The following is a 26282-nucleotide window of genomic DNA, read 5'->3' on the forward strand; positions in this document are numbered from 1 at the left end:
AACCAGGGTTTTCTAACCTTCCAAACCTAAACAACAAAACCCTTTTCAGACAAAATCTTACACAGCATCCCACAGTGCAAAGAGCAGAGCGATGACTGCACTGCTATCAAGTAGTTTGTGTTCAAATTGTATCATTTACGTATTTAACTGTTGATCCCCTATGATAGCGAGGTGGCCTGGAACATGGGAATCTGAGCTTCCAGGCCCACAGAGGACGGATGCTGACTCACGTCCAGTCTGTGGTCCATTTCCTTTCTTTTCTGTTTTCGGTCACACAGTTCAGAGAAAATCTGATATGCACAAAACAATTAGGGATAGCAATAGAAAAAACAGGTCTTGCGTTAAAGTAAGCAAACAAATCATAGGAAGCTTTCTTTCCTAGGTTTGCAGGGCAATCAGTCGTGAAGGGTCTCGAGTTTAGCTCTGTAACACATCCGCGGGGTTTGTACAGTAAGTTTTGCAAGTTTTCTAAGAGTCAAAAGTCTCAGATTAAAAAAAACAAAGTCAGGATTGCAGACCCTACGAAGCCCCAGGTAGGGTTGCCAGATATAACACAGGAAGCCCAGTAAAATGTCAATTTTAGTTGAACAGCGAAGCGTTTTTAGTCTAAATGTGTCTCATTAAATTTGCATTTCAGGTATGATACATATTTAGACTTAAAAACACTTCGCTGCTTATCTGAAATTCACATTTAACGGTGCTTCCTGTACCTTCATTTGCTAAATCTGGCGACCCTAACCCGGAACGGGGTGGGGCGAGGGGCGGCTTGAGAGTTGTCTGTAGAGCCCGTGAGGGTGGGGGCGGGGGCGCTAGGGGGCGGAGCCTGTTCTCGGAGGCGGGACGTGAGTGGGCGGAGCCTGGATCTCGGTGGGCGGGGTGGGCGGGGCAGAGCCTGGAGCTCGGGGCCCGAGGCCGAGGGGCGCCTGGGAGGCGGGGCCGAGACGCACGGGGGCGGGACCCGGCCGCCGGCGGTGGAGGCGGGGCGGGGCGGGGCGCTGGAGGCGGGGCCCGGCGCGCGCGGCGCTCTTGACGGCGGTTGCCAGGGTGAAAGGTCAGGCGCGGCGCGGCACTCCCAACATGGCGGCGGCCGGGACGGCGGCGTCGCCAGCGCGCAGCCTGGGAGCCCCGGCGGCGGCGGCGGCGGCGGCGGCGGCGGCCCGAACCCGGCGCCCGCCCCCGGCGCGGCTGCCCCCGCTGCTCGTGCTGCTGACGGCGGCGGCGGCGGCGGGGCCGGGCGCGGGCGGCGCGGCGCGGCTGTACCGCGCGGGCGAGGACGCCGTGTGGGTGCTGGACAGCGGCAGCGTGCGCGGGGCCACCGCCAACAGCTCGGCCGCGTGGCTCGTGCAGTTCTACTCCTCGTGGTGCGGCCACTGCATCGGCTACGCGCCCACCTGGCGGGCCCTGGCCGCAGACGTGAGAGGTGAGGCGCGCCTGGCGCGGGGGCCCGCCGCTGGCCTGGCGCCTACGACCCCCGGATTCTATCCTCAGGTCCCTCTCCCCTGGCCCTCTGGAGGCATCCCGCTTCGGCGGCCGCTGGCCTGCACCCCGGGTTCATCCCTCGAAGGACCCCCCGCCCCATGGAGATCTGGGAAGTCGGCTGTCAAGTCAGGATGACGGGAACCCCTCTCCCGCCGCCGCCCTCACTCAGCTGGGGACATAGAGGCCTTCTCCGTTTGTCCCAGCCCTCCAGACCCTCCTGTTGAGTCTCTGAGAGCTTCAGTAACCACCTCCGCCCCAGGTCTTTATCCTAGCTGTGTCCTGACGTTCATCTCGTTCTCAGTAACTCCACCCGGCTGCCTGGAATCCCGGTTCTTTGAAGCTCCCGGTTCTTTAAGGCTCCCGGTTCCTGCCCCGGGCTGCTTTCCTTGTGGGTCGATCTTCCTTTTCCTTTGGTCTGGAGAGCTGAGCATATATAGTGGCTATTCAAAGAGGTCCAGCTGTGCTGGAGACCTCTGTGGAAGCAGAAAAAGACCTTCCCGCATTTCATTGGTTGGTTCCTTGTGCGTGGTCACGAAGCCTTGGACCAATCTGTCACCCACCAAACTTCTGGTCATGTTCCCACACTTTATTGACGCTTGGCACTTTCTTATCACGGTGCAAATTGCTAATCAGCCACTAAGTTCTTGGCGTGCTCTAAATTGCACAGTTGTAGCCGTTTAAGGGTTTTGCAGCAGCCTTGCTACAAGCTGGCCGTGCTTCAGAAGAGAACACGAATTGCTCTGAAGTGGGGGCCTGTCCCCAGCAAGAGCAGGGTTTGGCAAGACTTTGCTGAGGCTGAGCTGACCTCTAATTATATATTTCAGAGGGCAAGAGAGTAACAAATGGGCTCTCTTCCAGAACTGCAGTTTTACAGCCAACCCTGTTGGGATTTTCTCATATCTAGACAGATTCATAACGAAACTTGAAAAAAAAGTCTAAATTGGGCTTTTATACGGGATTGTGATTATCTTTAGCGGCTTCTCTTGCCTCAAGGTATTGGGCCTTCTTGATTCTGAAGTGTCTGTTCTTTGATCTAGTGTTTGCTTGGGCCTTTGCCGCTGGTCAGAACTGGTCAGAGACTTCATGAAATGGACGGTCTGCTCCATGATAGGTGTCCTTTAAGCCTTTGCTTTGTCATCAAACAAGTACTTTTAATAATAAGAGGACTAAGAGGACTTTTCAGTTTTCTTATTGGGAGGCAGAAACACAGATATGTAAATTTTAATGCTCTTTGCTCTGGCAAAACGTCATCACCTGTTTTGTGCATATTTTGATTTTTTTCAGCTTAGTGTGTGAAATACAAAAGTTGTAAATAGGATTTGAATATTGCAAACCATTGCATGGTTCAACCAGCATGTAAGGAGCCTTGGACATTGTCCCTGCAACTCAGAAGGAAAGTTATTTTTGAAACAGAAACTATCGGTTGCCAAAAAAGTTCATTCAGGTTTCTCTGTGTGTTCCCAGACACACTTTTTGGCCAATCTGGTAGTAAAATCCATTACCTAGTGGTGTGATTAGCCTAACTGTTGGCTAAAGATTATCTTAAGAGAGTTGGGGGCTTCCCAGGTGGCACTCGTGGTAAACAACCTGCCTGCCAGTGCAGGAGGTGTAAGAGATGCGGGTTCAGTCCCTGAGTGGGGAAGATCCCCTGAAAGAGGGCATGACAGCCCACTCCAGTATTCTTGCCTGGAGAATCCCATGGACAGGGGAGCCTGGAGGGCTATGGTCCCTAGGGTCGCAGAGTCAGACACAACTGAAGCAACTTAGCACACATGCCGAGTTGGGCATTCTGCGAGTGAAGGCAGGAAGAGCAGGCCTGAGACAAAAGGAGGTGTGACTGAGAGTGAAAGACAGCTGTGGCTCCAAAGACGGGGGGAGGACGGGGGTCCTGAGAGCTGGACTGCCGGGGGCTCCCTGAGCACCAGCTCTGACTGGAGGCAGAGCCTGGGCGCTAGGCGATGTCCCACGTCAGGTCCCCAGAGAGAGCTAACCTGGGGACCTTGGGGGCCTAGCCTGGGCAGCGGGAGCAGAAGCTCTGGGCGTGAGGCCTGGCCTCCTGTCAGCATAAGCCCCAGAGGTGGAGGATTCCTCTCTTGGGGCCACTGACCGTGCCAGGCACCTGCAGGAGAGGGCCTGAGGCTCGAAGGGGTGCAGGGATGCCCTCCCCCGCCGTGGCTGTCTGCACACGAGAATGCTCCGCTAGAGGAACCTGCTACTCGGATCCTGGGCTCCCACCTGACTGACCCAGGGTCCTTCCCGTGCCTCGTCTCTGTGAAGTCCTGGAGGAGCGTGCTGAGAACTGCCCGCACCCTCGCTGAGGAGGCTAGTGCAGCCCCTCCGCACAGCGCCTTGCCTCTGCCAGGGGCCGTCCCACGGGGCGAGGGTGCCCACGCCCACACTGTCCAGTCTGAGCGCAGTCACTGCTCCCACTCTCACTGCTCAGGCCCAGCCAGTCTTTGGTGAATAGGGGGGTTCAGTGAGCCCCCTGGGGCACGCAGACCTGGGCCTGGGCCCGTCAGATGCCTCTTCCCACCCATCTTGAAACACTGCGTCCAGCCCACTCAGCTAGTCTACCCTCCACCCCCAGTCTCAACAGCAGCATGGCTTCTAGAAGGTGGCTGGTTACAGTACAGCCCCCGCTCCCTGACGTGAGATTGCTGACGGTTGGGGCTGGTCACTGAGCTGGAGGAGAGCCTGCTGCCCGCCGCCCCCCCGACCCTGCCCCAGCGCCTCCTGAGTGGCCTCCTCCACTTGCTCAGAGTGGGCAGGGGTCTGCAGGTCCCCTTGGCGGGGCCTCACTGTACACAGCGTTGGGGCACCTTTGTTTTCCTAAAAGATTTGGATTGAACTTGAGCTTTTTGCTGACATTTTTAAGATTTTGAAAATAATTGTTTTTCCTTCTATGAAGGTGGCTTAACAAACAAAAGAGTTACTGTGGGTGCAGCCAGATGTCCTCCCAGTGTTTATGTAGATCTGGCTTAGGCCTGTCACTTCTAAGTCCTTCACAGAACAAAACCCTACTGTGCTCCTGAAAATCCTTTTGCCTAGAGCTGTGATGTTAGCTCAGCCTCTGCGCCTCCTTTTGAGGTGAGAACTGAGACACCTGGTGAGGGTGGGCAGCTGCCCACCCAGAGGCGCCTCCACGATGGCCACGGAGACTTCCTCAAGGCCCACAGTGCCCGTCGGGGCCGCCGGGTCCTGGGCGTCTGTTCCAGCCCGTGTCTCCTCTGCCTCATCTTGGGGGGGTACAGGGAAGGTGTTCTGTCATTGTCCCCAGGATGTTTTTTAGAACAAGGTCGTTCTTTCTAAAGTGTAGTTTTATCTGGCCATTGCTTCCGGCCGCGCTGCGTCTTTGCTGCTGTGCAGCCTTTTCTCCGGTTGACCCTGGGCTTCTGACTGCGGTGGCTTCTCTCTTTGCACAGCGCTGGCTCTGGAGCGTAGGCTCGGTAGTTGAGCATGGGCTGAGCTGCTCCACGGCCCGTGAGATCTTCCTGGATCAGGGGTCAAACCCGTGTCTCCAGGCAGGCACATTCTTCACCACTGAGCCACCAGGGAAGCCCGCCCCCAGAATTCTTGATGAGAGACGCAGAGGAAAGCGGGGCCTGACAGGCAGCACCACCGCACAGCACCTGGTCGAGTGGAGGGCTGTGCGTGCCAGGGCTGGCCAGGCCCCCTCTTGCCTCCCACCCACCTCAGTCACCAGCTGGTCTCATCCACGTGGCTGCAGGCTTCATGCGTGTGAACTAGACCAGCTGATGGTTCCCACGGCCGCTCCCTGTCCTCTGGGAGAAGCGGGGGGCTGAAGGGGGTGGGGTGCTGATGGAGCAGGACCCCACCTGGACCCTGGAGAGGCAGGTGGGTGGGGACACGTCCCCCACATGGGGGCGCCCCGCACTGAGACTTGTCTGTGAGACCCAGGCTTCACTGCAGCCAGACCCAGAGGGACAGCGCCGCCGCGTGCCGCTTGGGACACTGAGCGGAGGAGCCCTGCTGCCGAATATCTCTGGCTTCACGGGCGTCCGCGGGACCCTGATCGCAGAGCGGTTCCCGCCCACGCGCCCCCGCCCCAGCCCACAGAGCCGGCCAGCATTCCCACAGGTGCTGTCCACAGTGAGCGTGCCGCAGCACCTGTGAGCGTGCCGCAGCACCTGTGGGAACAGACAGTGCTAGCTTACGCACACCTGCGTGCAAGCGCAGGGATGAAACCGCCCTGAGCCCGTCGCGGTCCTCTGCCCCCGGAGGCTGAGCCAGAGCGCTCCTCCAGGCTGCTCTGGGGGCTGCTGCAGAAGGCGCGCCCCTTAGCACGCGCTTCCTCTCTGCCCAGGCCTGTGCGTCCTGAACTTGGAGCTTGCCTGAAAGGCCCTTCGCTCGGCCTGGAGGGGCCTCATGGGGCCAGAGCGCCCCCCAGCGGCCCAGCGTGGGAGCAGGCGTGGCCGCGCCACCCTGACCGCCCTGGCTCTCGAGGCTGAGAGGACCAGGAGGCTGCAAGGAAGCGAGGGGCGGGATTCTCTGAAACCCGAGGGGTTAATTAATCTGAACTGTAACCGTTTTCTTCAAGTGATGGATGCTTTACCATGTGTGACTTGTATAGACGTTCTATTAGAACTTGCCAAGTAATGGTGGGAAGTTTAATCCTGTGAGGATAAATAATATAGTTACTTGACAAGGAAACTTGAGATAAATTGTAGTTCGCTGTGTAGACATGCTTAGTTATTTCATGGGAATTTTTTTTTTTAAGCCTGTGATCCTAAAAATAGATGGGCTTGTGAGCGGAAGTGAGGAGCAGCCCGGGGCTCACCACCGCTCCCTGTGGAGGCCCCGCGCCTGGCTGGCAGCTGGGGGTGGCTGGCGCGGGCCTAGTCCTGAAAGCAGGCGATTTGCATTCAGTTGAGGGCGCTTCCCTCCTTTGTGTGTGGAGTCCCGACAGGTGGGAGAGGCAGGAGGAGGGGAGGACACCAGCTGAATGACCGCAGACCCTGAAGCTCACCCTTTGAAACGGTTTGCATTCTCCCTGATAAAACAGACCGGCTCCCTTTGTGCTGCCGTGAAAGCCGCCCATCTGCCGGGATGCCTGCGGTGGCTGTTAGTGCCCACGTCACTGAAATCTCCTTCATCTGCCTCCTTCCTGCGCCGCACAGGCGGCCTCTTTGAAAGGTGGACAAGGGCCACGTGAGGCGTCAGCAGGCTGGGCACCGGGCCCTGCCCCAGGCTGCCGCCTCGATGAGGTGCACGTGCAGACCCCAGAGTCCTCGGCCCAGTAGGAGCTGTCCTGTCCCCGCCGGCATGCGGTGACCTGTGTACGTCTCGGAACACTCTGTGTGTTCCCTGTCCGTGTGGACCCTGTCCTTCAGAGGAGAGGACGGACAAGGCGCAGGAGTGCCAGCAGTGTGAACAGGTGGACGTGGGGGCAGGTCCTAGGAAGGTGAGCAGGACGCTGGGGTTGGCGCCCAGCAGGGCCACTGAGCGAGGGGCCTGCCACCCGGAGGGCCAGCAGGTGCCGCGTCCAGAGGGCCCAGCCCCGATGGCCACACAAGCTGCAGGGGCAGCTTCCAGCAGAGGCCCCTCGGTCTGGTCTCTCCGTGGAGCATCCCCGGCTGCTCCCTGCAGGACTGAGGCCCAGAGACTCGCTGGCCAGTGGGGGTGCTTGGGGGGAGGGGAAGCACCCCATCTTGCTTCCGGGGGTGGGGCGGACGGGCTCTGAGGGGTGTGGGGGCACTGGCTTTCCAGGGCCGTCAGCCGTTCAGAAGCTGTTGTCAACTTGTGAGCAGGAGGGACGGCCCTGCGGCTGGCTTGCGCCCTGGGGCTGGTGGCCAGGGCCAGGCTGACCCCACGCCGTCTGGGCTCCGGGGGCGCGGCAGCCTGCCCCTCGCCTCACAGTTGCACTGCTCTCCACGGCACTGCATGACTGCCCTTGGCCGGTCACTGCCAGGGGCTTGATTTCTTCTGCATCCTCCTGTTGGGACACATTTGAAACTTGAGCCAAGGTGGGACTCATGTCCTCTCAGTATCACATGGGCCTGCTCCCCAGGCTCCCCAGGCTGAGTCCCCAGGGCGGTGCCTGTGTTTGACTTTCGCTTCATGACCATTAGTTAAGGGCTCAGACCCAGGCTGCAGTGAACCCGCAGACCTCACTGGGGAGCGGTGCAGATCGCTTCTGTCCAGCGGGAAAGGGAACCCCAGGGCTTCTTGCCCTTCGGCGTCAGCCAGCTCTGTCCTGGAGGGCTGGTCCTGCTGGCTGTGGGCTCGGACCTCTCACCCAAGCCGGGTCTGTCAGTAAGCAGGTTGAAGGCGTGTGTGACTCCTCCTTCTGTAGTGATGAGTCATGCTCTTGGCTTTTGGAAAATTACACCCTGATGCTGGCTTAGGAAGGACTCGGTGCAGGGAACCCTCACACTTGTAAATTTACGAAGTGTTTCATTTACTAGAGATATCCCAGGAAAGATCAGTCCAGTGTAAGTTTTTCTGAAACAGCATTTCAGCGCAGTCGGACTGATGCTGGGGCACTGCTGCTATTTCAGGGAACACCTCAACTTTTCACTGTTACCCTGGGAATAAGCAAGTGGTTAACCTGGGGAAAGCCAAGGCCTTTCTTCTTGAAGCCACTGGCAGGTGTGCCCTATTTCGAAGGGCAGGGCCCATCTGCTGGGTGCCTGGGGTACTTGGAGCTTGGAGGCTGGAAAAGCAAAGCTGGTACCAAGCATCTCCCCGTCTCTGCTGCTCTGCCCAGGGCATCTGTGGCCAGGACCCGGCGGTTCCCGGAGCTGGGGTGTCCCTCCCCTCCTCATTCCAGGAGGAAGGCTGGGCATGGGGGTCGGTTGCGTTTCAGGAGGGGCGCCTGGCTGGGGTGGCCTCATGACCTTGAAGAGGAAGGCAGCACAGGCCAGTGGAGTGTCCACCCGAGGGGTCTGTCCTGTGCTGAGAGTGGGGCGTGTCATGAGGGGACGGTGTCACCTGCTGGCCGTGGGGAGACTCTGGCTAGGGGGCTGGGGTGGGGGCCAGGCCCCCAGGGCCAGTTGGGAGGTTGTGACCGCCCCCGTGCAGGCCTGCAGGCCGAGCCTGGGACGGTGGGGCTAGCCCCTGGAGCCTGCAGTGCTCCTTCACGGTTGGGGGCTGTTGAACCAGGGCCCAGGTGAAGCCAGTGCCCCTCTGGAGTCAGGAGGGCTGTGCCCGGGCCTGAGGCCTCCTCTCCCTGCAGCCAGTGTGCCTGGTAGCCCCGCTGGGCGCTGTCTGTGGCCTTCTGCCCCTGGAGCCCAGGGAGGTACAAACAGAGCAGGACCCGGGTCCCATGGTGCACAGACGTGGAACACACGCTCCCCACAGGTACCCCAAGGCTCCATTTCCCCACATTTCATGAGTAGCGCGTGCTTGTTAGGAAAACCTGAAAACAAAACCGCGGGGCCAAGCCCCACCGTGAAGACGGCTCCCCGTGGGCGGCTCTGAGCGTCCTCCCCGTCCCTCTGTCTGGGCCCGGCTCCACGCGCGCCTAGTGTCAGCTCCTGGAGCCCTGTTCCGTCTCTTCTCTCTCTGGTCCTGGAGCACTGTCTTTATTTTTTTTTAAGATGGAGCAAAAGCTTGTCATGGAAATTCTCAGTAAGCCTTGAATCCCTGCGTTTGTGAGCTGGGAGGAGGTTGCAGAAGTGAGACGCTCTGGCAGGATGGACAGGCCGCTGAGTGGAGAGGACAGGGCTCCCTGCTCACAGTCGGCCGCTGGGTGGGGCGCGGCGACCCCTGGCCATGTGTCCTGCCCGCATCTGCTCTCTGACCTCACTGATGGGACGAGAGTGTCAACTGTTCTTCCTGAGTTCCTTGTAATTTGAGGTTCCAGAAAGACGTGAGCTGTGATTCAAGAGGGCTCTGTGATTTTTTCCATCCTTTCAAACGCCTTTAGGATGAACCAGCTTCACTGTGGCCACTTAAGTGGAGCGCTGTTCTGTCATTGATTGTAAAAGATGGCGCTGTGTGTTTTCTGTTTTTTTCACTTGATCTTTTGCTCTGTGTTAGCATCAGTAAATACTTTTTACAACTGCAGAGGAAGAAGGCACGTATTTTTAAGCATAAGTGTAATATTGGGTGGAACAAAAGCAGTTACGAGTTGCAGATGTATACAAGCCTTGGTGTCTGTGTAGTACTTAGTGAGGCTGGTGCCTCTCCTTCTGGCCTGTCTTTACTGTAACCTCTGAAGTCTTAGGCTTAAGCAGCACTCAGAGAAAACTCGTTTGCCATGACTTGTAGCCAGGTGACTGCTTTAGACTGGTGGTGTCTGTCAGAACTCACCACAGCTCGGGGGCGGACAGTCGCAGGTTCCCCCTCAGAAGTCACCTGACCGCAGCAGGCGGTGAGCGGGGCTCGGGCCGGCCCGTCCCCTTGGGCCCTTCCTGCCCGGGCCCTGCTCTGCCCCCGTGTGTGCGGCCGGCCCCCAGCCCTCCTGCTTCCCCTGCAGGCTTTCCCGAGCCGGCTGGGCAGCCAGCGAAGGCTTGGGACTCTTACTGTCCCAGAGAAGGGAGCAGGCCTTCCAAAGAGAGACCCTCACCTGGGGGTGCTGGGGAGACCCTTCCTCTGAAGGTGGCGACTGAACGCGAGCCCCCGTCCTTGCCCTCGCCCATGTGAGCCACGCCTTGGGGTCTCCAGGGCTCAGCTGCCCTGGTCCTCAACAGGACGGGGCCCCACTGACAGTCTCGCTCCTGCTTTTCAGACTGGGCGGCCGCCATCCGCGTCGCCGCGCTGGACTGTGCGGAGGAGAAGAACCAGGAGGTGTGCCGGGCCTACGACATCCACTTCTACCCCACCTTCCGGGTGAGCGCCGCCTGCCCCTCGCACGGCCTGGGGGCTTGGGGCAGGCGTCTCCCAGCTCAGGGGCTTCTGTGTGCAGGGGTCACCTCTCGTTGCACCCCGTTGGATTGCAGGGTCACACTAGGACTGTGCGTACTGCGCCTGCTCACACTCAGCAAGGCCTGTAGGCACGGGAGCAGCCGGCGCTGCCCTGAGAGCGCGTGCCCGAGTGAGGCGGGGCCGCAGGCGCCCTGCCCGGGGGGGAGGGGGGTCTGGGTGCCTGCTGGCTGTAGCCGGGGGCGCCCTGCAAACAAGCCTGTCCCCATCTCTCCCGCTAGGGGGCGACTGGAACCTGAGCAGTGCACCCAGCTCTGTGTGTGTGTGTGTGTGTGCGCGCGCGTGTGTGCCTGTGTGGGCCTGTGTGTGCAGCGTGTGCATGTGCATGAGTGTGTGCGCGTGTCTGTGTGTGCCTGTGTGTGCAGTGTTTGTGTGTGCACCTTGTGTGCACACACGAGTGCGTGTGCCTGTGCACGAGTGTGTGCGTGTATCTGTGTGTGTGCACGTGCCTGTGTGTGTGGCCCCTCGCCTCGCTGGAGCGCCTCAGAGGAGGGAAGCTGTGCCTTTGGAGGTGGCCTCTGGGAAGCTCTGGGGGCCCCCGCCCTCTCAGCCCTGAACCTCCGCCCTGTGTGCACAGTGCTAGCTGCTTCTCCCGTCCATGCTGACCTGGTGACCTCATGTGTCCGTCCGTGGCAGGGCACTGGTCCCTGAGGCCCCCTCCCCTGGAGCTCGGGTCCAGGCTTGGGTCCCCTCAGCGCCTTCCTGTTGGGTTTGCCTGTTGTGTCTTGGCTTTCCCCACAGGGCGCTGTGCTGCGTGTGCGGGGGCCCCCCCTCAGCTAACAGGATGCTACTGGGACCCCCACACGCTAGGTGTGGCTGGGACCCATGTCCCCATGTCCTGGCAGCTCGGTGACTGCAGGGGCCCAGCCCTGGTGTGCAATGCTGGGTGGGGGCCAGGGCGTGGCCTCTGTTCGGTCCTCGGCCCGTCTCCCGCTGTCCCGCCTGTGTTCTCTGGGCTGGCGTGCAAGCCCTGTGTGTCTTCATCATGTCCCTTTGTCCAGCTGTGAGGGGGGGTGTCATCACCCCAGCCATCACTTTCTCCATTGTCTTCACTGAGTCTTTCAATTAAGAAGGTTTTTAAAGTTCACGTAAAATGCTCGTCCTCTGCTGGAAGACTCCTGTTGCAGAGCCTGTCTTCCTCCCAGGAGTCTGTGCACTGGCACACTGCGAGCCTGTGGGGGCAGTGCCAACCGCGGGGGTCCCGTTGGGGTCCCAGCCCCATCGGGGCAGAACCCGTGTGTGCCCGGGTCTGGTTGGTACTGAGCAGCCCGCGTGAGTCTGGAAGAAGCACTGCCTTGCGCAGAGGCCCATAGGAGCGTGGTTCCATCATCAGTCAGCATGAGGTTCCTGGAGCAGTTAGACTGAAGCTTTCAGACATGATGGCCACTTGATTGCTTTAAGATTAGACATTTACACAGGCGCTGGGCAAGGCTGCTTCTTACTTGTTGTTGTTGGGTTTTTTCCTCTTAGTATTTTAAAGCGTTTACAAAGGACTTTACAACTGGAGAAAATTTTAAAGGTAAGGACACACTCGTCATCTTTTACTCTCCTAGACTCGTGCGTCCATCACAGCGCGAATAGGGCCTGGGCGGGCCTGCCCTCCCCTCCCTCGGCAAGTTCGCCTTGATGCTGTCGGTCCTTTCTTTCCCAGAAGGGTTAAACAGCCACAGTTTCAGCAAGAATGTTTGCTTTTGGCAAATACGGTGGTTAAGTTTTTTTTAAGTAAACTTTTCTGCAAACAAAAGTTTGGAAAAGCGCACGCACCACAAGGGCATCCCGATGAACTTTTGTGAGTGGCCGCCCCCCGCCCCAGAGCCCACAGATGAGGTCAGTTGTTCGGCCTGCCTCTGAACTTGCTGTGGATGGACGCATGCCTGTGGCCTGGCTCCACACCAGGGGCTCTGGAGCTCAGCAGTTTCCACGCTGGTCACCGTAAGGTGGTCTGCGAGTGACTCCGCCGTGTGTGCCTCGCGCCCTGGGGCCCCTGGGGTGGAGTGGTCACTCGCCACGGCCGACTCGCCTGTGATGGGCACCTCCCCGCAGGGCCCGACCGAGAACTGCAGACAGTGAGGCGGACCATGATCAACTTCCTGCAGAACCACACGGACAGCACCCGGCCCCCCGCCTGCCCGTCCTTGGACCCCATTAGGTGCGTGCTTCTGTGGAAAAGGCGGCACATTTCAAGTTGAATTTAATTTTGTAGAGTAGAGACTTGCATTGAGTGATGTGGGCACTGGTGTGCGATGGCCTTGAAGGCACTAAAAGGCTCTGCTCTTCTTAAAAGGCCCAGTGACGTCCTTTCGCTCCTTGACAAGCGAGGCGACCGGTACGTGGCTGTGCTGCTGGAAGACGACAGCTCCTACGTCGGCCGCGAGGTACCGTCTGCGCCCCTCCCGTGTCGGCGCTGCGGTCAGACTCCCGTGACAGTAGCCACTTCCGCCTCAGCTCTTGGGGCGTGTGTTCTGTGCTCATTAATTCTCGGAATTGCCTGTGTGTCATTCAGCAGACTCACCAGAGAAGACTCGTTTACAGAGAAGACGGTTGGGACAGGGTGGGGGGCTGCCTCCCAGGGGAGACTGAACCAGCTCCTGCGTGCCACCGCCTCCCCTGGGCGGCCAGGTGGGCTTTCGGCGGACGTGGTCCCCAGGACACACGGCGTCCCTGAGGGTGTCCTGTGTCTCGTAGGCGCTATGGTCCAGACTCTCTGCTGTATTCTGGACTCCCAACTTGATGCCAAATCCAGTGCCCTTCAGCTGGCTGACTGGGAAGGGGTGCTGTCAGCCTCCCAAAGCAAGCCCTGTGGGTAGAGGGGAGGCTGCGGCGTGGCCCCCACTCACCTGGGGGTGGCCGGCCCCGTCTGACGGGGTAGGCTTTGGAGGGGATGTGGGGAGCACAGCTCCGATCCCTCTGAGGGTCTGCACAGCTGCTGCTGTTCCTGCCCTTGCAGCCCCGGGGGCCTGAATGTGCAACACAACAGGGGTGTCAGTGGTGGTCGGCCTTAGGGAAGAGCTGCACTGAGAGGCTGTTGTTAGTTTCTGTGAGAAAGCACGCTCATCCGCGCAGTGTTTCCTGTGGACCCCGCCACCCACCAAGAAGATGACGTGTCATCTCGTCACCCAGGTGATCTTGGACCTGATTCCCTATGAGAGCATCGAGGTGAGGCGGGCTCTGGGTTCCGACGCAGCCTTCGTGCAGAAGCTTGGCGTGCCCTCCCTTCCCTCCTGCTACCTGATCTACCCGAACGGGTCGCACGGACCAGTCACTGTGTAAGTAGCGTCTGCTGCCCTCCCGCACCGCGTGGGCACTCGCTGGTCTGGGGGGGGCTCACCACCTGGTCTCCAGAATAGAAAGCGGGGGGACCAGCTCTGGCCGCACACGTGGCGCTCGCCTTGTGAGACCCACAGAAGGAGCAGGATGCCGCTGGCCTCTGCAGTGGGGCCCGTGCATCGTGAGACAAGCTCGGCTGGAAAGGAGGCAAGTTGAGTTGAGGCTGGGAGGGCATCATGGGTGAGAGAAGGGTGCCTCCTGGAACCTGAGCTGCCTGCCGGGCCCCCGCCACAGCCAGTGGCCAGGGCCAGCCCCGCCTGCATCCATGGAGCACTTGGTGAGTCACCACATGTGGATAGGGCCTCCCCCGCCGAGAAGTTTACTGGGACACCGAAGGTACCCTACACAGGAGCCTCAGGCACGTGTGGTTCCTTGGCTATCTGATATTTTCTAAAAAACAGTGGAATTCAGGGTAAGCAAGGAGGTATCTGGGGTCGTGCTTGAGCCTCTGGGCTCGCAGAGCTGGCCACCCAGCTCAGCAGACCTCCCCAGAATACACCCCTGAATACACTGCCATCTCGTTTCAAGGGAAAATGCTTGTTTTACATTGAAAGTGTCTCTGTAACCTCAGCATGAAAAGGCGATGTTCTTAGCGATAGTTGCTGCACCTTCTTTTTGGGAATGAAAACAGGCTCTGGACCCTTTAGGTGACCCCTGAGCCACCTCGGGAGGGTGGAGTCCTCCAGTGACCCCACCCCTGTCCCCACCCACAGCAGAGGGCCTGCATCACAGTACTTGGGAGCCCCTCACTGCCGGACCCCAGGTGCCCCGAGTGGAGCTGGCAGCCTGCAGGCAGAGGGTCTGAGGTCAAAAACCACAAGTGTGGACAGAATTGACCCTGGCGGGTGCTCACACCAACTCTCCGGGCCATCTTAATCTCCCCGCCAAACAGAAATGAATCCTAGTGCTTTTTACACCTGTAGGTCATGCTGTTTCTGGATTTGTCTGATGTTCTCAGGTTGGGGGCCAGCTCCTCGAGGCCCAGGCTTTGTCACCATTCTGCCCGCCCCCCTGCCTCAAATACCTGCAGTAAATGCTCAGAGACTGACTGGTCTGAGCAGACCACTTCACTTGGGGGGTGGGGGGCTGCTCTGACCCTCTTGCTGAGACGCCTCCCAATGGGCCAGACCCTGGAGCCTGCTTGAGCCCACACCTGACCCCTTCTTGTAGTGGGAAGCCTCTCCGGTCCTTTTTCTCCTCTTACCTGAGGTCACTGCCGGGAGTGAGGAAGAAACCAAGTTCCCTGCCTGGGAGACCCAGCAGAGAGGAGAGCTCGGAAGCCGTGGTCTGGAGGGACTTTGACAGGTGAGTGTTCTTCCCTAGGAAGCTGCGGGAGCGGCCGTGGGTGGGGGTCCGGGCCCAGGGTTCCTCTGGGTGGCTCATTCAGAAGCCCACTACCCACCTGCTGGCCTCTTGGGGATTCTCCCCGTTGTCTGCTGGTGGGGTGTCCTGGGGGCATTCCTCTGGGTGGGGTCAGGCTCAGGAACAGGGGGTTTCTAGAGAGAGAGGTGGGTTCCCCTGACCTGGTGGTGTTCGCTCCCAGGTCAAAGCTGTACACGGCTGACCTGGAGTCGGGGCTGCACCACCTCCTGAGAGTGGAGCTTGCTGCACACAGGTCCTTGGCCGGCGCCGAGCTGAAGACTCTCAAGGACTTCGTCACTGTCCTGGCCAAGGTGCATGGGCGTCTGACCTGGGGCGGGGGCCCCCTGGCCGCGGGGAGCCAGGCCTGCCTGGGGACGTACGTGGCAGGGACAGAAATCCCTGCTCAGGTGGAGTCCCCGTGTGGGGTGCTGGAGACAGCGCCGGGTGGGGGCGTGTGGAGCAGAGAGGGGGGAATTGTGCGGGAGCGGGGCTCGGTGCCGTCTCAAGGGCTCGGTGCCGTCTAAAGGGGGCACAAGCCAGGCCAGTTGTGAGTGGGTGGCAGACAGCAGGATGAGAAGGGAGCATGTGGGGAGCAGGGCGTGGGCGGGAGGCCTGTGTATCTGGGGGTCGGTGGAGATGGAGGGTGGCGGGCTTACAGGGAGGAGACGCCTGTGGCCGGCGCGTTGGGTGGGCCCTGGGGCTGGGCCAGGTTGGCGTGCCCACCATTAGTAGTAGGTGGGGCAAGGGGTGGCTTTGTGCTTGCTCAGGTCTGGAGGTGAGGAGCTGTCGGGCGGCATCCATTTCCTGCTGAGAACTCTGAGCTCCCGAGCTAAGAGTCCGGGCCCGCGGTCTGTGGGCAGAGTTTCAGGCAGTCGGGGGTCCCTGCCCCCTGGGGTGGATCTGCACCCTGTCGCGCTGGCCCGGCAGCCCTGCTGTGGCCCTCTGCTCTCTGACCTCAGAGAGCCCAGGCCCTTGGGCTGTGCCCACCTGTTGGTCGCCTTTGATCCTGCGCTGCCTCGGCGCTGCCTCGGGAGGAATCTGCTTCCAGAGACCACTCTCTCTAGCCTCTGACGTGGTCTGACAGGATCTGAGTTTCTGGTTATTATTGCCTGAGAGACGAGGAGACTGACTTTGAAATGATTCCCGCTGCCAAGTGTGCAGCCCTGATACATGCATGGCCGTGCACTGAGCCGCGTCCGGCTCTGGGACCCCCTGGACTGCAGCCCACCAGGCCCCTCTGCCCATGGGGTTCTCCAGGCAAGATACTGGAGCGGGTCGCCATTTCCTCCTCCAGGGGATCTTCCCCACCCAGGGATCAAACCTGAGTCTCTTACGCCGCCTGCATCGGCAGTTGGGCTCTTGACCAGTAGCGCCACCTGGGAAACGCCGCTGACACAGTAGCTCATCATCAATACTTCGGCTGGTCAGAGTTTACTTAGTCAGATCGTTTAGAAAATCAGAGAGCTAGAACTAATGCTTAAGGGAATAGAAAGCTGCATGGCGTGTCGCAAGTGAATAAATGGAAACTGCCGAGATGGTGCTCCCCCGACCACGACCTCAGAGGTCAGAGCTCTCGCACCATTCTCGTTCCTTTGAGAAAATGCCCCTGGCTGCCCAGCGGTTAGCGCATCAAGATGGGGTCTCACTCTGCACATGAGTTCTTTGGCCTCGTCTTTTCTGGTGTCAGGCTGGAGGGCACGCACGGCCTATAAGATCAGCACAGCTTATTCTTAACAACTTTCCTGAAGTTCACTTAAACTTGAAGTGCTGGTCAGTTGATAGTGATGCTCTGTAACTGATGGAGGGAAACCCAGACTTCGCGGACTGGAAGGCGTGTCGTGTTTGCTCGGCCGTTTGGTCTCAGCACTGCCGTTCGGGCGGCGTCAGCCCTTAATTTGCACGTGTAATTGGCAGCATCTAAGCGAAGGTCCTCACAGGACAGCCGTGGGCTCCTTGCTCGAGGCTTCCCTGGTGCCGTGGTGCCGCCAGCATGGCCTGAGTGTCCATGTGCAGCTGAGCAGCGGGTGGCACTTGTTTGCACGGGAGCCTCGAGTGTACACACCTCTTCAGTCCGTGGGCAGAGCCAGTGGGGGGCGGGGGGATGGCTGGTGGTGGCGGGGAGTGAGGAGAGCAGTGGATGGGTGTAAGTTACACTGAGGCACGCGGACTGAGCGAGTGGACAGTGACTTCGGAGAGGCCCCCGGAGCCCTTGGCAGTGTGACGAATGAGGCCCCTGGGTGGCCGTGGGCCTGTTGTCGGGGGTGAGGGCAGCAGTGGGCTGGAGGAAAGGGAAGGTGCAGCCCCCCAGGCCGCCTCGTCTGTGTTCTGGAGAGACCTCCCACCCGGTTCTCGGGCAGCCGGATGGGTCGGGTCAGGGCGGGCCTGGTCTCGGCCCCCGGGAGGCCGTGCTTGCCGTGGGGGGTGCTCCCTGAACAGTCCCTGAGCGTGGTCCTTCCTGCCCAGTTGTTCCCTGGACGACCGCCAGTCAAGAAGCTGCTGGAGATGCTGCAGGAGTGGCTGGCCAGCCTTCCACTGGACAGGATCCCCTACGATGCCGTGCTTGACCTGGTCAACAACAAGATGCGGGTGAGACGGCCCCTTTGCAGAGGGAGGTCTGCCGGGGGGCCCCTCGCCGCCCCCCTGTCCCTGGTCTGCCATCCTGGTTTCCATGACGACCTCCCGTTGCTCCCTAGGACAGGGTCTGGGTCAGCTGGCTGAGATGATGAGGGGTTTCCGCAGGGAGGTAGCACTAGGGTTTCTTTTTTAATTTTTGGTAAACTCACCTAGATCTCACATCTGAAAAAGGAGTAAATAAAGACAACATGTCCAGCATGGACGCCCTGGTTGAGCTGCCTGGCCTCTGCAGCCACAGGCCCAGGGTGTGGGCTCCCTGGGGTCTGGTCTGGCTGCCTGACAGGTGCCAGTGTCTGGCCTGGCCTCCCCTCCACGGGCCCCAGGCTGAGTGACCAGAAGGTGGCTGAGAGCAGGACCACAGCCCTGGGGCCAGGCCTGTGTGTCGCCTGCAGGGCCTGAGGGGCCGTTTGCAGCCCGCACTTCTGGGCTGTTACAGGCTCAGGCCCATCAGCTCTCTGCCCGTGAAGTGAAGATCCTGTTTGTCCTGGCTGAGAATTGTCTGACGATTGAATTCCTTTATTATTATTATCAGTCCTCTGTAAATGTCATTACAACTAATTCTAACCCGAAGCAGTGGCGGGTGTCCTGCATGCTTCCTCGTGCTGGTTCATCACGGCCCAGGTGGACACTTCCCTTCTCCCAAAGGGTGGGCCACAGCTCCGTGTTCTGAGAACTCTGTTAGTAAAATAGAGACTTTTTCTCTCGTTTGTTCCTAGATTTAACCGTATTAGTAGTTGATAAAGTTTTCAAACAGATACTCCCTGTGAAACCACGCAGTTGAGACAGGAAGGTCACCAGCTATTGTTAATTTTAACAATTCAGTATCTGTCCTTCCCTCCTTCTCTCCATACCCCTCTCCGCCCAGATTTCTGGGATATTTCTCACTAATCACATAAAGTGGGTTGGATGTCAAGGAAGCCGACCGGAGCTCAGGGGCTACTCATGTTCTCTCTGGAAACTGTTCCACACTCTGACTGTTGGAGCCGGGACCCACCCGAAGGCCCTGGATGGCACAGGTGAGCAGCCCCCCTGCCCCGGGCCACCTGCATGAGCGCCATGCTGCCTGCAGAGGGCGACGGGCCTTTGGGTGCCCGGGTCTGTGCCGAGGAGGGTGGAGGCGTGTGTCTTTTCAGGAGCCCTGCTCAGCCCCTGCCCCAACTCGGGAAGCACCCACATGTGGCCCATCCCTCTGCCCTGGAGGCCAGGGCCTGGCTGACCCACGGGCCGTGCATCTCAGGGCTGGGAGGGCACTGGCCAGGAATGCCTCTCGGTGTCGGCGCCTCTTTTTTTTTTCACCTTAAGGAGTGTGAGACCCGTTTGGGGAGGTACATGGTGTCTTATTTATAACCAGTCGCCTGAAGCAGTGCACACTCCGTGCGCCACAGCGTCTCTGGGCAGGCGCTCCCTGGCCAGGGTCTTCGGCCTCAGTCCCCCCGAGCCTGAGGGCAGAGTACCAACCAGGCCTGGCGGGGACGATGGAGGGCTGGATGCCCTCCCCACGCTCGTGCCCTGTGTGGGTGGTAGCTGTCCCTCGCCATGCAGCCTGCCCATGGGCAGTGGCTGTCCGGAAGCCCTTATTTGCCTGTCCATCACTTCTGCCATGTTGGTTCATTAGAAGGAAACTCCCAGGCCCACAAGGGGCGGGGGTGACGCACAGGGCGGCAGGAAGTGGGGCCACGCTGTGTCCTTCAGATCGCTAAAACCCTGCTGGATATTTGGATCCTCTCTGGACCGTGTAGTGTGTGTGCCACAGTTGACCTAGGGCCCTGGCAGCCTTGGGGATATCTGCTTATCTTGTGGTTTTGTTCTTTAATCAGTAGGTTCACTGACATCTGTATTGAGTCAGAGTGGAGTCTTTGGACCCACACGGTTCGATATTCTTTCCAGTAAAATTGTAAAATTATTTTAGAGTTACCTTTTGCTGTGTAACAGACAGACCCCAAATGCTATGGCTTGAGACCAGCACAAGGTTTTCGCTCCAGGTTCTGGGGCTCAGCTCTTGGGACAGGCTCACCTGTGGGCTCGCTGAGCGGGTGGGAGCTGAGTGCTCTAGGCTCGGAAGCTGGGCCCTCAGGCAGTGCAGCTCCCCCGGGGGCCGAGGAGGGGCTTCTGGGCCTGGGTGTCACTTCTGCCACAGCCTGTGGCTCAAACACGTCTCCTCCGGCCCAGGCTGGGGGGATGGGGGAACACGGCCCACCTGTCAGGGCACAGCAAGGGGGCCCACGGGCTCTTAAGGCATCCCTGCCCCTCCTGGCCCAGGGGGCGTTGGATGTCTACTCCCCGGGGCTGGTGGTGGGGAGGTGCTTTAAACCACGGCTTCTCTTGAGAATCACACAGAAGAACGTGTTGGGTGCGTTCAAGGGGAAGCTGGGGCTCCAAACAGCAGGTGAGCTCAGAGGCTTAGTACTGTAGGCGGGCACCGGCTGGGGCCCTGGAGCCTCCACTGCCCGGACCTCGTGCTAACAGGGAACGCTCCGCAGAGGACACGGAGGTGGTGACCAAGAGGGAGGCCAGCAGCCAGGACGCTCTGCAGACACCGCGGGGCCAACACCCATGGCCTACGGGTGGCCAGGGCGCAGGCGCACAGCCCGAGACCTCGGGCGTCCGTCCCCTCGGTCGGTGTAAATGGAAGCGGTATCCGAGGAGTCTGTCTCACGCTGAAAGAATTGGGTCAGACTGAGACCCGGATTATGTCTTGGAAGGTTTTTCCTCTCCTTATTGCACGCTTAAACCCCATCGACTAAAAAGCCTGCCGCGCCTCTAATCCGCCCCAGGTAGGGTTTATGGTTCTTGTCCACTTTAAAGATTAGGGCGGCCCGAGTGTGCAGAGGTTCGGCGGGGACGAAGCGGGGAGGATTACCCGCCAGGCGCGGCAGATGTCGGCCCAGGGCCCGTGGCTGGGAGCGCAGCCTGGCCACAGCGAGTCTTTAGCCCACGCGGGTAGCCTTGCGCAGGGCGCCCCCGCTGCCCATGGGAACATGGCGCCAGGCGGTGGCCACGTGCTGCTTGGGACCTTCTCTGAGGGACGTGCAGGACCCGCCACGCTGATGCCCCTGAGGCCTCTCCCAGCAGGCTGGCTCCCCAGCCCCTGCCGGCCGTGGGGAGAGAGGGCTCCTGAAGGCCTGCTGTTAAGACGGATTCAGTCTCCGTGGCCGCGTCTTCCCCCCCCACTGCCCCCCGGCTATTTTGCTGCCTTTCTTCTAATGCTGGCCTCTAATCTGTCTAATCTCACGGGCCTCTTGTGCGCACACTCAATCCCCCGCATTAGCTGTCTGGACAGGACTCTGGTCCCTCCCTGTGGCTGCCCCCCGGGGGCTCCTCAGGGCTCGTCCATTCATCTCAGTGCCTGCGGCATCCTGATGTTGGGGGGTTGCTTTCTTCAGATCGGGTGTCCCCCATCCCCAGGGCCTTTACACGGGCACCGTGTCCCATTAGGGTCTGTTGGCACACTGGTGGACACCGTCTGTGTGGCAGGTAGATAAGAGGGTTTCCTCACACCGAGAGGCTCAGGCTGTCTGAAAGAGGGCAGGTCTACACCGGCCCGCTGCCTGGAGGCCTGCCGCCTGGAGCCCCACCGCTGCTGACCCATCCAGGAAAGACTGGCCACAAAGACCGGGGCTGGAGTCACGCCTGGAGGCACTTCCTGAGGCCATATCCACGCTTGCTTGTAGCAAGGATTTCAAAGCAAAACAAACGGAGATTTCGAATGAGTAGCCACCACGGCCCAGCCCAGCCTTTGGTGCTGCTTATAGGGCAGGAGAGATGGCACATGGGACGTAGACACTGGCCTCTGGGCTGGTCTTGGGGCTGGGGGTCTTGGTGGACCTAGCCGCTCCAGGCCTCTGGCTCGTTCCCTGGGGACCAGCATGGGCCTTGGAGCAGGTCCAGCAGCTGGACACAGGCAGCCGCCTGCCCAAGGTGTGCACACGTTTGGTGCAGTGTCAAGGGGGTGAGCAGCCAGCATCTGGTGGCCATGGGCACCTGGGAAGGAGCTGATTTCTCCCTGGGGGCTGGCCCGTGGCCCGCATCAGGCACTCACTCGTCCTGGCTTCTCCAACGGCCCCACAGACCCTGCAGTGCTGGTGGCCACCGTCAGGTGCCTTGGTCCCTCCACAGGTCTCGAAGACGACCCGCAGGCTGTGCTGCAGACTGTCAGGAGGTACGTCCACGTCTTCTTCGGGTGCAAGGAATGTGGCGAGCATTTTGAGGAAATGGCTAAAGAATCAATAGATTCCGTGAAAACCCCGGACCAAGCGATTCTCTGGCTTTGGAAGAAGCATAACCTGGTCAACAGCCGCTTGGCAGGTGAGCACAAGCCACTGGGTGGCCGAGCCTGCGTGGGGCCTGAGTGGGCGGCGGGGGCGTGCCTGAGCGCCACCCTGCGCGCAGGGCTGCCTACCCATGGGGCCCATGGCTGGGCCGTCTGTGTGGACCAGTTTCCTAGTGACCTTGCCGGTGGCTGGCAGGCCACAGCCATCCCCAGCTCCTGTCCCGGCGTCCCAGACGCTCTCGCGCTTCAGGGCTCCCAGCTGTGTGGCTGTGGACGTGCCCTTGCCCGGGGGAGCCCGCTAGGCCCCCGAGTAAGCACAACGGTTCGGTGGAAGACTTGGAACACAGCTCACTGTCAACAAGGGATTCTAGTGCCACTAAAACCTGCCCTCAGATCTTAGACCAGACCCCTCAGAGTGGTTTTGTTTGAAGAAAAACTGGGGCGCATGTATTTTCTCAGAGTTAAGTAACTCAAACTGTTCTAAATCACTGGCAGATTAAAATTAGGCTTAAACATAATCCACTGAGAAATAAGTCTTAATAGAGATGAATAGAAAATGCCATCAAACTGTTGGTTTTTATTTAATCCACTGTATTATAAAAACATATTACAACTAAAGCACTAAAGAAAATTGGTTTTTCTGGACGTTGTGCTGAGGGCTGCGGGTCCAGTCACATGGGAGTCATGCCTTGCCCGCGGCTGCAGGTGGAGGCCCGTCCGCCGCAGCCCTGGTTCTGACGGCTCCATGTCCAGGGCGTCAGGGCCCTCCTGCCCCAGCTGCTGCCCACCCCCGGCCCCGCCCTCACAGGGGCCTCGTGGTGACCCCGTCGTGGCAGCCCTCAGCCCTGGAGCAGCCGGCGAGACCCCAGCCAGGCTGCCCTGAGCGGGCACCGTGTGCCATGTGCAATGCTGCAGGAAGGGGGCCTGAGATGGGGCCGCTCCTGTGCCTCCGTGTGTCCCCTGGCCCCTCCGTCCCGCCTCTGGGTTGAGGTCTGTATGGTTCTGTGGGACGCACCCTAGCAGCTCCTCTCCATCTCAGGCTGTGTGTTTCCAGACCCCAAAGGGGAGCGCCAGGGCCATGAGGCCACATGCCCTGTGGCCCCTGCCCAGCGCAGCCTGCCCCGAGCGCCCCTCTAACGAAGTGGCTCCTTGACGTGTGCTTCCAGCAGGACTTCAGGGTGGCAAGGCATGCCCGGTCAGGTCAGGGAGTCCTAGGAGCCCCTGGGGCCACACTTGCTGTCCCCCGGGCCTGTGGGAGCCCCGGGGTCCGTGGCCGTCGCTGCATTGCGAGTGGAAGGGAACCGGCCCCTCAGAAGTGCAGCTGTGCGTGCCGGGGCTGCCCGGCTCTGCTTCCAGGTCTCGCCCCCAAACAATGGCTGACGGCCCCGGCCGCGCTCTGCCCACACGTGTGCGGAACGAGGGAGCGAGGGAGCTGGAGGGAAGGTGTAGGAGAGGGTCCTCTTGGAGGTCTTTGTACCCAGAGGGTACCTTCGGGAAGGGAGGGCCGCACCTTGGCACGGGCCAAGGTCAAGGGCGCTGAGCCAGGGACTCGCCCAGCCACTTCTGGTGTTTGGGACAGGGTCTAGCCAGGGGAGTGAAGGTGCCCACGTGGGGACACTTCCTGTGCGGTGAGTGGTTCAGGGAAGCTGGCGGCTGTGCAGGGTCGGGTGGGAGGGACAGGGTGGTGGGCGGCGGGGCGGCCTCCGGGGTGCGGGGCAGGCGGCTGGAAGGTCTCTTCACCTCGGCCCGCCTCCTCCTCCTCCAGGGCATCCAAGTGAGGACCCCAAGTTCCCAAAGGTGCCGTGGCCCAGCCCAGACCTCTGCCCAGCCTGCCACGAGGAAATCAAGGGCCTGGGGACCTGGAACGAGGACCAGGTGCTGCTCTTCCTGAAGCGGCACTACGGCAGGGACAACCTCGTGGACACGTACTCCGCGGACCTGGGGGACCCCAGCGAAGGCGCCCCGGCCCCGGGCGAGAAGCATGAGGGCAGCCAGGCTCCCCCAGAGCAGCCCCCCGCAGACCACGGAGCCGAGAGCCTGCGTCCGCCCAGCCTGCTGCCCCCCCGGCCTCGCCTGTCCGAGAGGTCGCAGCCGGGCCTGGACCTGCCGCTCGGGAGCCGGGCCGGGGGCGAGGGCCGCCGGGGCGCCGAGGCGGCCGCAGCCTTCCTGGGGATGGGCTTCTCCAGCCTGGACATGAGCCTCTGCGTGGTGCTCTATGTGGCCTCATCCCTCTTCCTCATGGTCATGTACTTCTTCTTCCGCGTGCGCTCCAAGCGGTGGAAAGTCAAGCACCACCATCCGTCCGTGTAGGACATGGCTAGACTGCAGAGCTGCCTCCAGCGGAGCTGCCACTTTGCTCTTCAGATCAGGGACGTCGTCCACACTCTGGACCTGGCGGCCCCTCAAGGGGTCCTTCCACTCCCCGCCTGCGTGGCCCAGATGTGTCCCCTACAGATCCTAGAGCAAAAAGACTCTGTTTTCATTATTCTGGGTCTCAAAACAGAAGTGGGTGGCCAAGCCCCAGGAACAGGACTTTCGGCCCGCTCTCACCTCAAGCTCCTTGACTGCAGGGCCTCGCTCTGGGAGTCGGGAGAAAAACCCACACCCTTCCCCCTGCCGCCGGGGCTTGCCGCCCGCCGCCCTCTGCGGCTCCGTGAAGCCGGGCTCTCAGCGATTCCCTACGTTTGTGCCTCTCAGCTGCTGGTGGTCTCTGGGGCTCCGAGGCAGCTCAGGACCAGGGAAGGGAAGCTCCGAGTGTCGGGGGTGTGGAGGGGAGGCGGGCCCTTCAGAGGCGCTGTCTTTGTTCCTCAGCCTGGTGACATGAGGCTGTAAGGGGGTCCTAGTCTGTCCACCGCACAGACCTGGAGCGCTAAGCCCCCCCGTGGCAGAGGGTGCTCTGTGGGGTCTCCAGAGGCACCCTCATCCTGTGTGGTCATCCCCCAGCACATACAAGTCCCTGGGAGAGCCCTGCGCTCAGTGTGAGGGAGATGGTGGCCTGCAGCGGGGCAGGCTGTGGTCTTGGCCAAGCTTCATTTTCCTGGAGCTGTTTCACCACAGGCTCCCAGGCTTTGATGATTTAATTGTCTAATATTGAATGGTTTTAACACATTATTTGTAAAACCCAAAAAGCTCAGCAGTAAATTTGCCTCTGAAATGTAAACGAAACAGGAACAACCACAGCAGGGAGCGTCTGCTGTGAGTGTGAGTGTGAGTGTGTGACTTCGGTGGGTGTCGCGGTGTCTCCCACCACGCCTGTCCCGCGCGCCGGTCACTGTGTTCAGTGAGCACCCCGGCCGCCCGACAGTCTGGGGAGGAGGGGTGGCTGACTCCTCAGGCAACTGCCTTCAGCTTCGTGGTCCCCTTCAGTGGGAGGTGTGACCTGGAGGCCTCTGGGCAGGGAACGCTCCACTTCTCTGCCGAGAGCTTTCTTCTGTTTGACACTTTTTAATCCCTGGAAGCCTTTGTGTTTTAAAAGCCACGGGCTTGTCTTCATGGCTGAGCTGCGTGCCTGGGTTACTGAAGACACCTGTTGTTTCTTTTCAACTTGAAAACTGGGCCAGTGTACACACAGCCCAAAGGAGTATACTCAGAACCATTAATTACACTGCCTTTGGTTTGCGCCAAATGCCGTTTTCTCCCCTAAGTACGTTTTTCAGCAGCGGGAACTGGGATGATGCTGTGAGTGGACGGTCTTGTGTACTTGACAGAACCCAGTGAAGGGCGACATTGGCGTTCAGGGTTCTGACAATATTGCAGGCTGAGGGGCGGCAGGCCAGGGTGGCCGCGGCACTGTGTCCTGTTGCTGCTCAGAGCTGGACGCTCCCTTAAGGCAAGGGTTAAGTTCCATTTTCTAAAGTTGTAAGTATTGAGACTAATAAATATGACAGTTCAGTAATTTAAATGTATATTTATTTTTAATGGAAGGATTTTGATGAAAAAGAAGCTAATTGACATGGAAATGTCACTGAAATTTCTTACCTGCAAGAAAAATAAACATTTTGTATTTAAGTAAACTCTAATGTGCACATTTTAAAAATAAATCCGATATTTGAAAAAATTGTAATTGTTTTGAAGTAAAACTTGCTCTACCAGTGATGGGGTGTCTGGCAAGGGTGTATGGACTGGACCTCTGAAATTTCACAATGTCCAGTATTGAATCAGAGACTCTGGAAGACAGCCCCGGGACAGGCAGAAGGTGAAAGACAGGAGGTCCCCAATAGTTAGTTGATCTTCCCAGGGCCAAGCTGGACCGAGGGAGTGCAGGACCACAGCCCCCTCTCGCGAAGGGGAAGAAGGAGGGGATGGCAACTGAGATGCCTGGGAA

The 26282-nt window shown here is 59.7% G+C and overlaps 1 protein-coding gene across 1 annotated transcript; it reads left to right on the forward strand.

The window, feature by feature from the left end:
• The first annotated feature begins 1077 nt into the window (after positions 1-1077).
• On the forward strand, positions 1078-26016 carry QSOX2 (quiescin sulfhydryl oxidase 2). The gene is made up of 12 exons (XM_042245292.1): positions 1078-1420; positions 10172-10272; positions 11836-11884; positions 12409-12514; positions 12650-12740; positions 13486-13631; positions 14863-14997; positions 15236-15365; positions 17518-17640; positions 18554-18704; positions 21805-21993; positions 23724-26016. Exons 1-12 carry the CDS (start codon positions 1078-1080, stop codon positions 24266-24268), a joined length of 2109 nt encoding a protein of 702 aa, XP_042101226.1. The 3' UTR covers positions 24269-26016.
• The last annotated feature ends 266 nt before the right edge of the window (positions 26017-26282 follow it).

Source organism: Ovis aries, chromosome 3 (assembly GCF_016772045.2).
Source record: "Ovis aries strain OAR_USU_Benz2616 breed Rambouillet chromosome 3, ARS-UI_Ramb_v3.0, whole genome shotgun sequence".
NCBI lineage: Eukaryota > Metazoa > Chordata > Mammalia > Artiodactyla > Bovidae > Ovis > Ovis aries.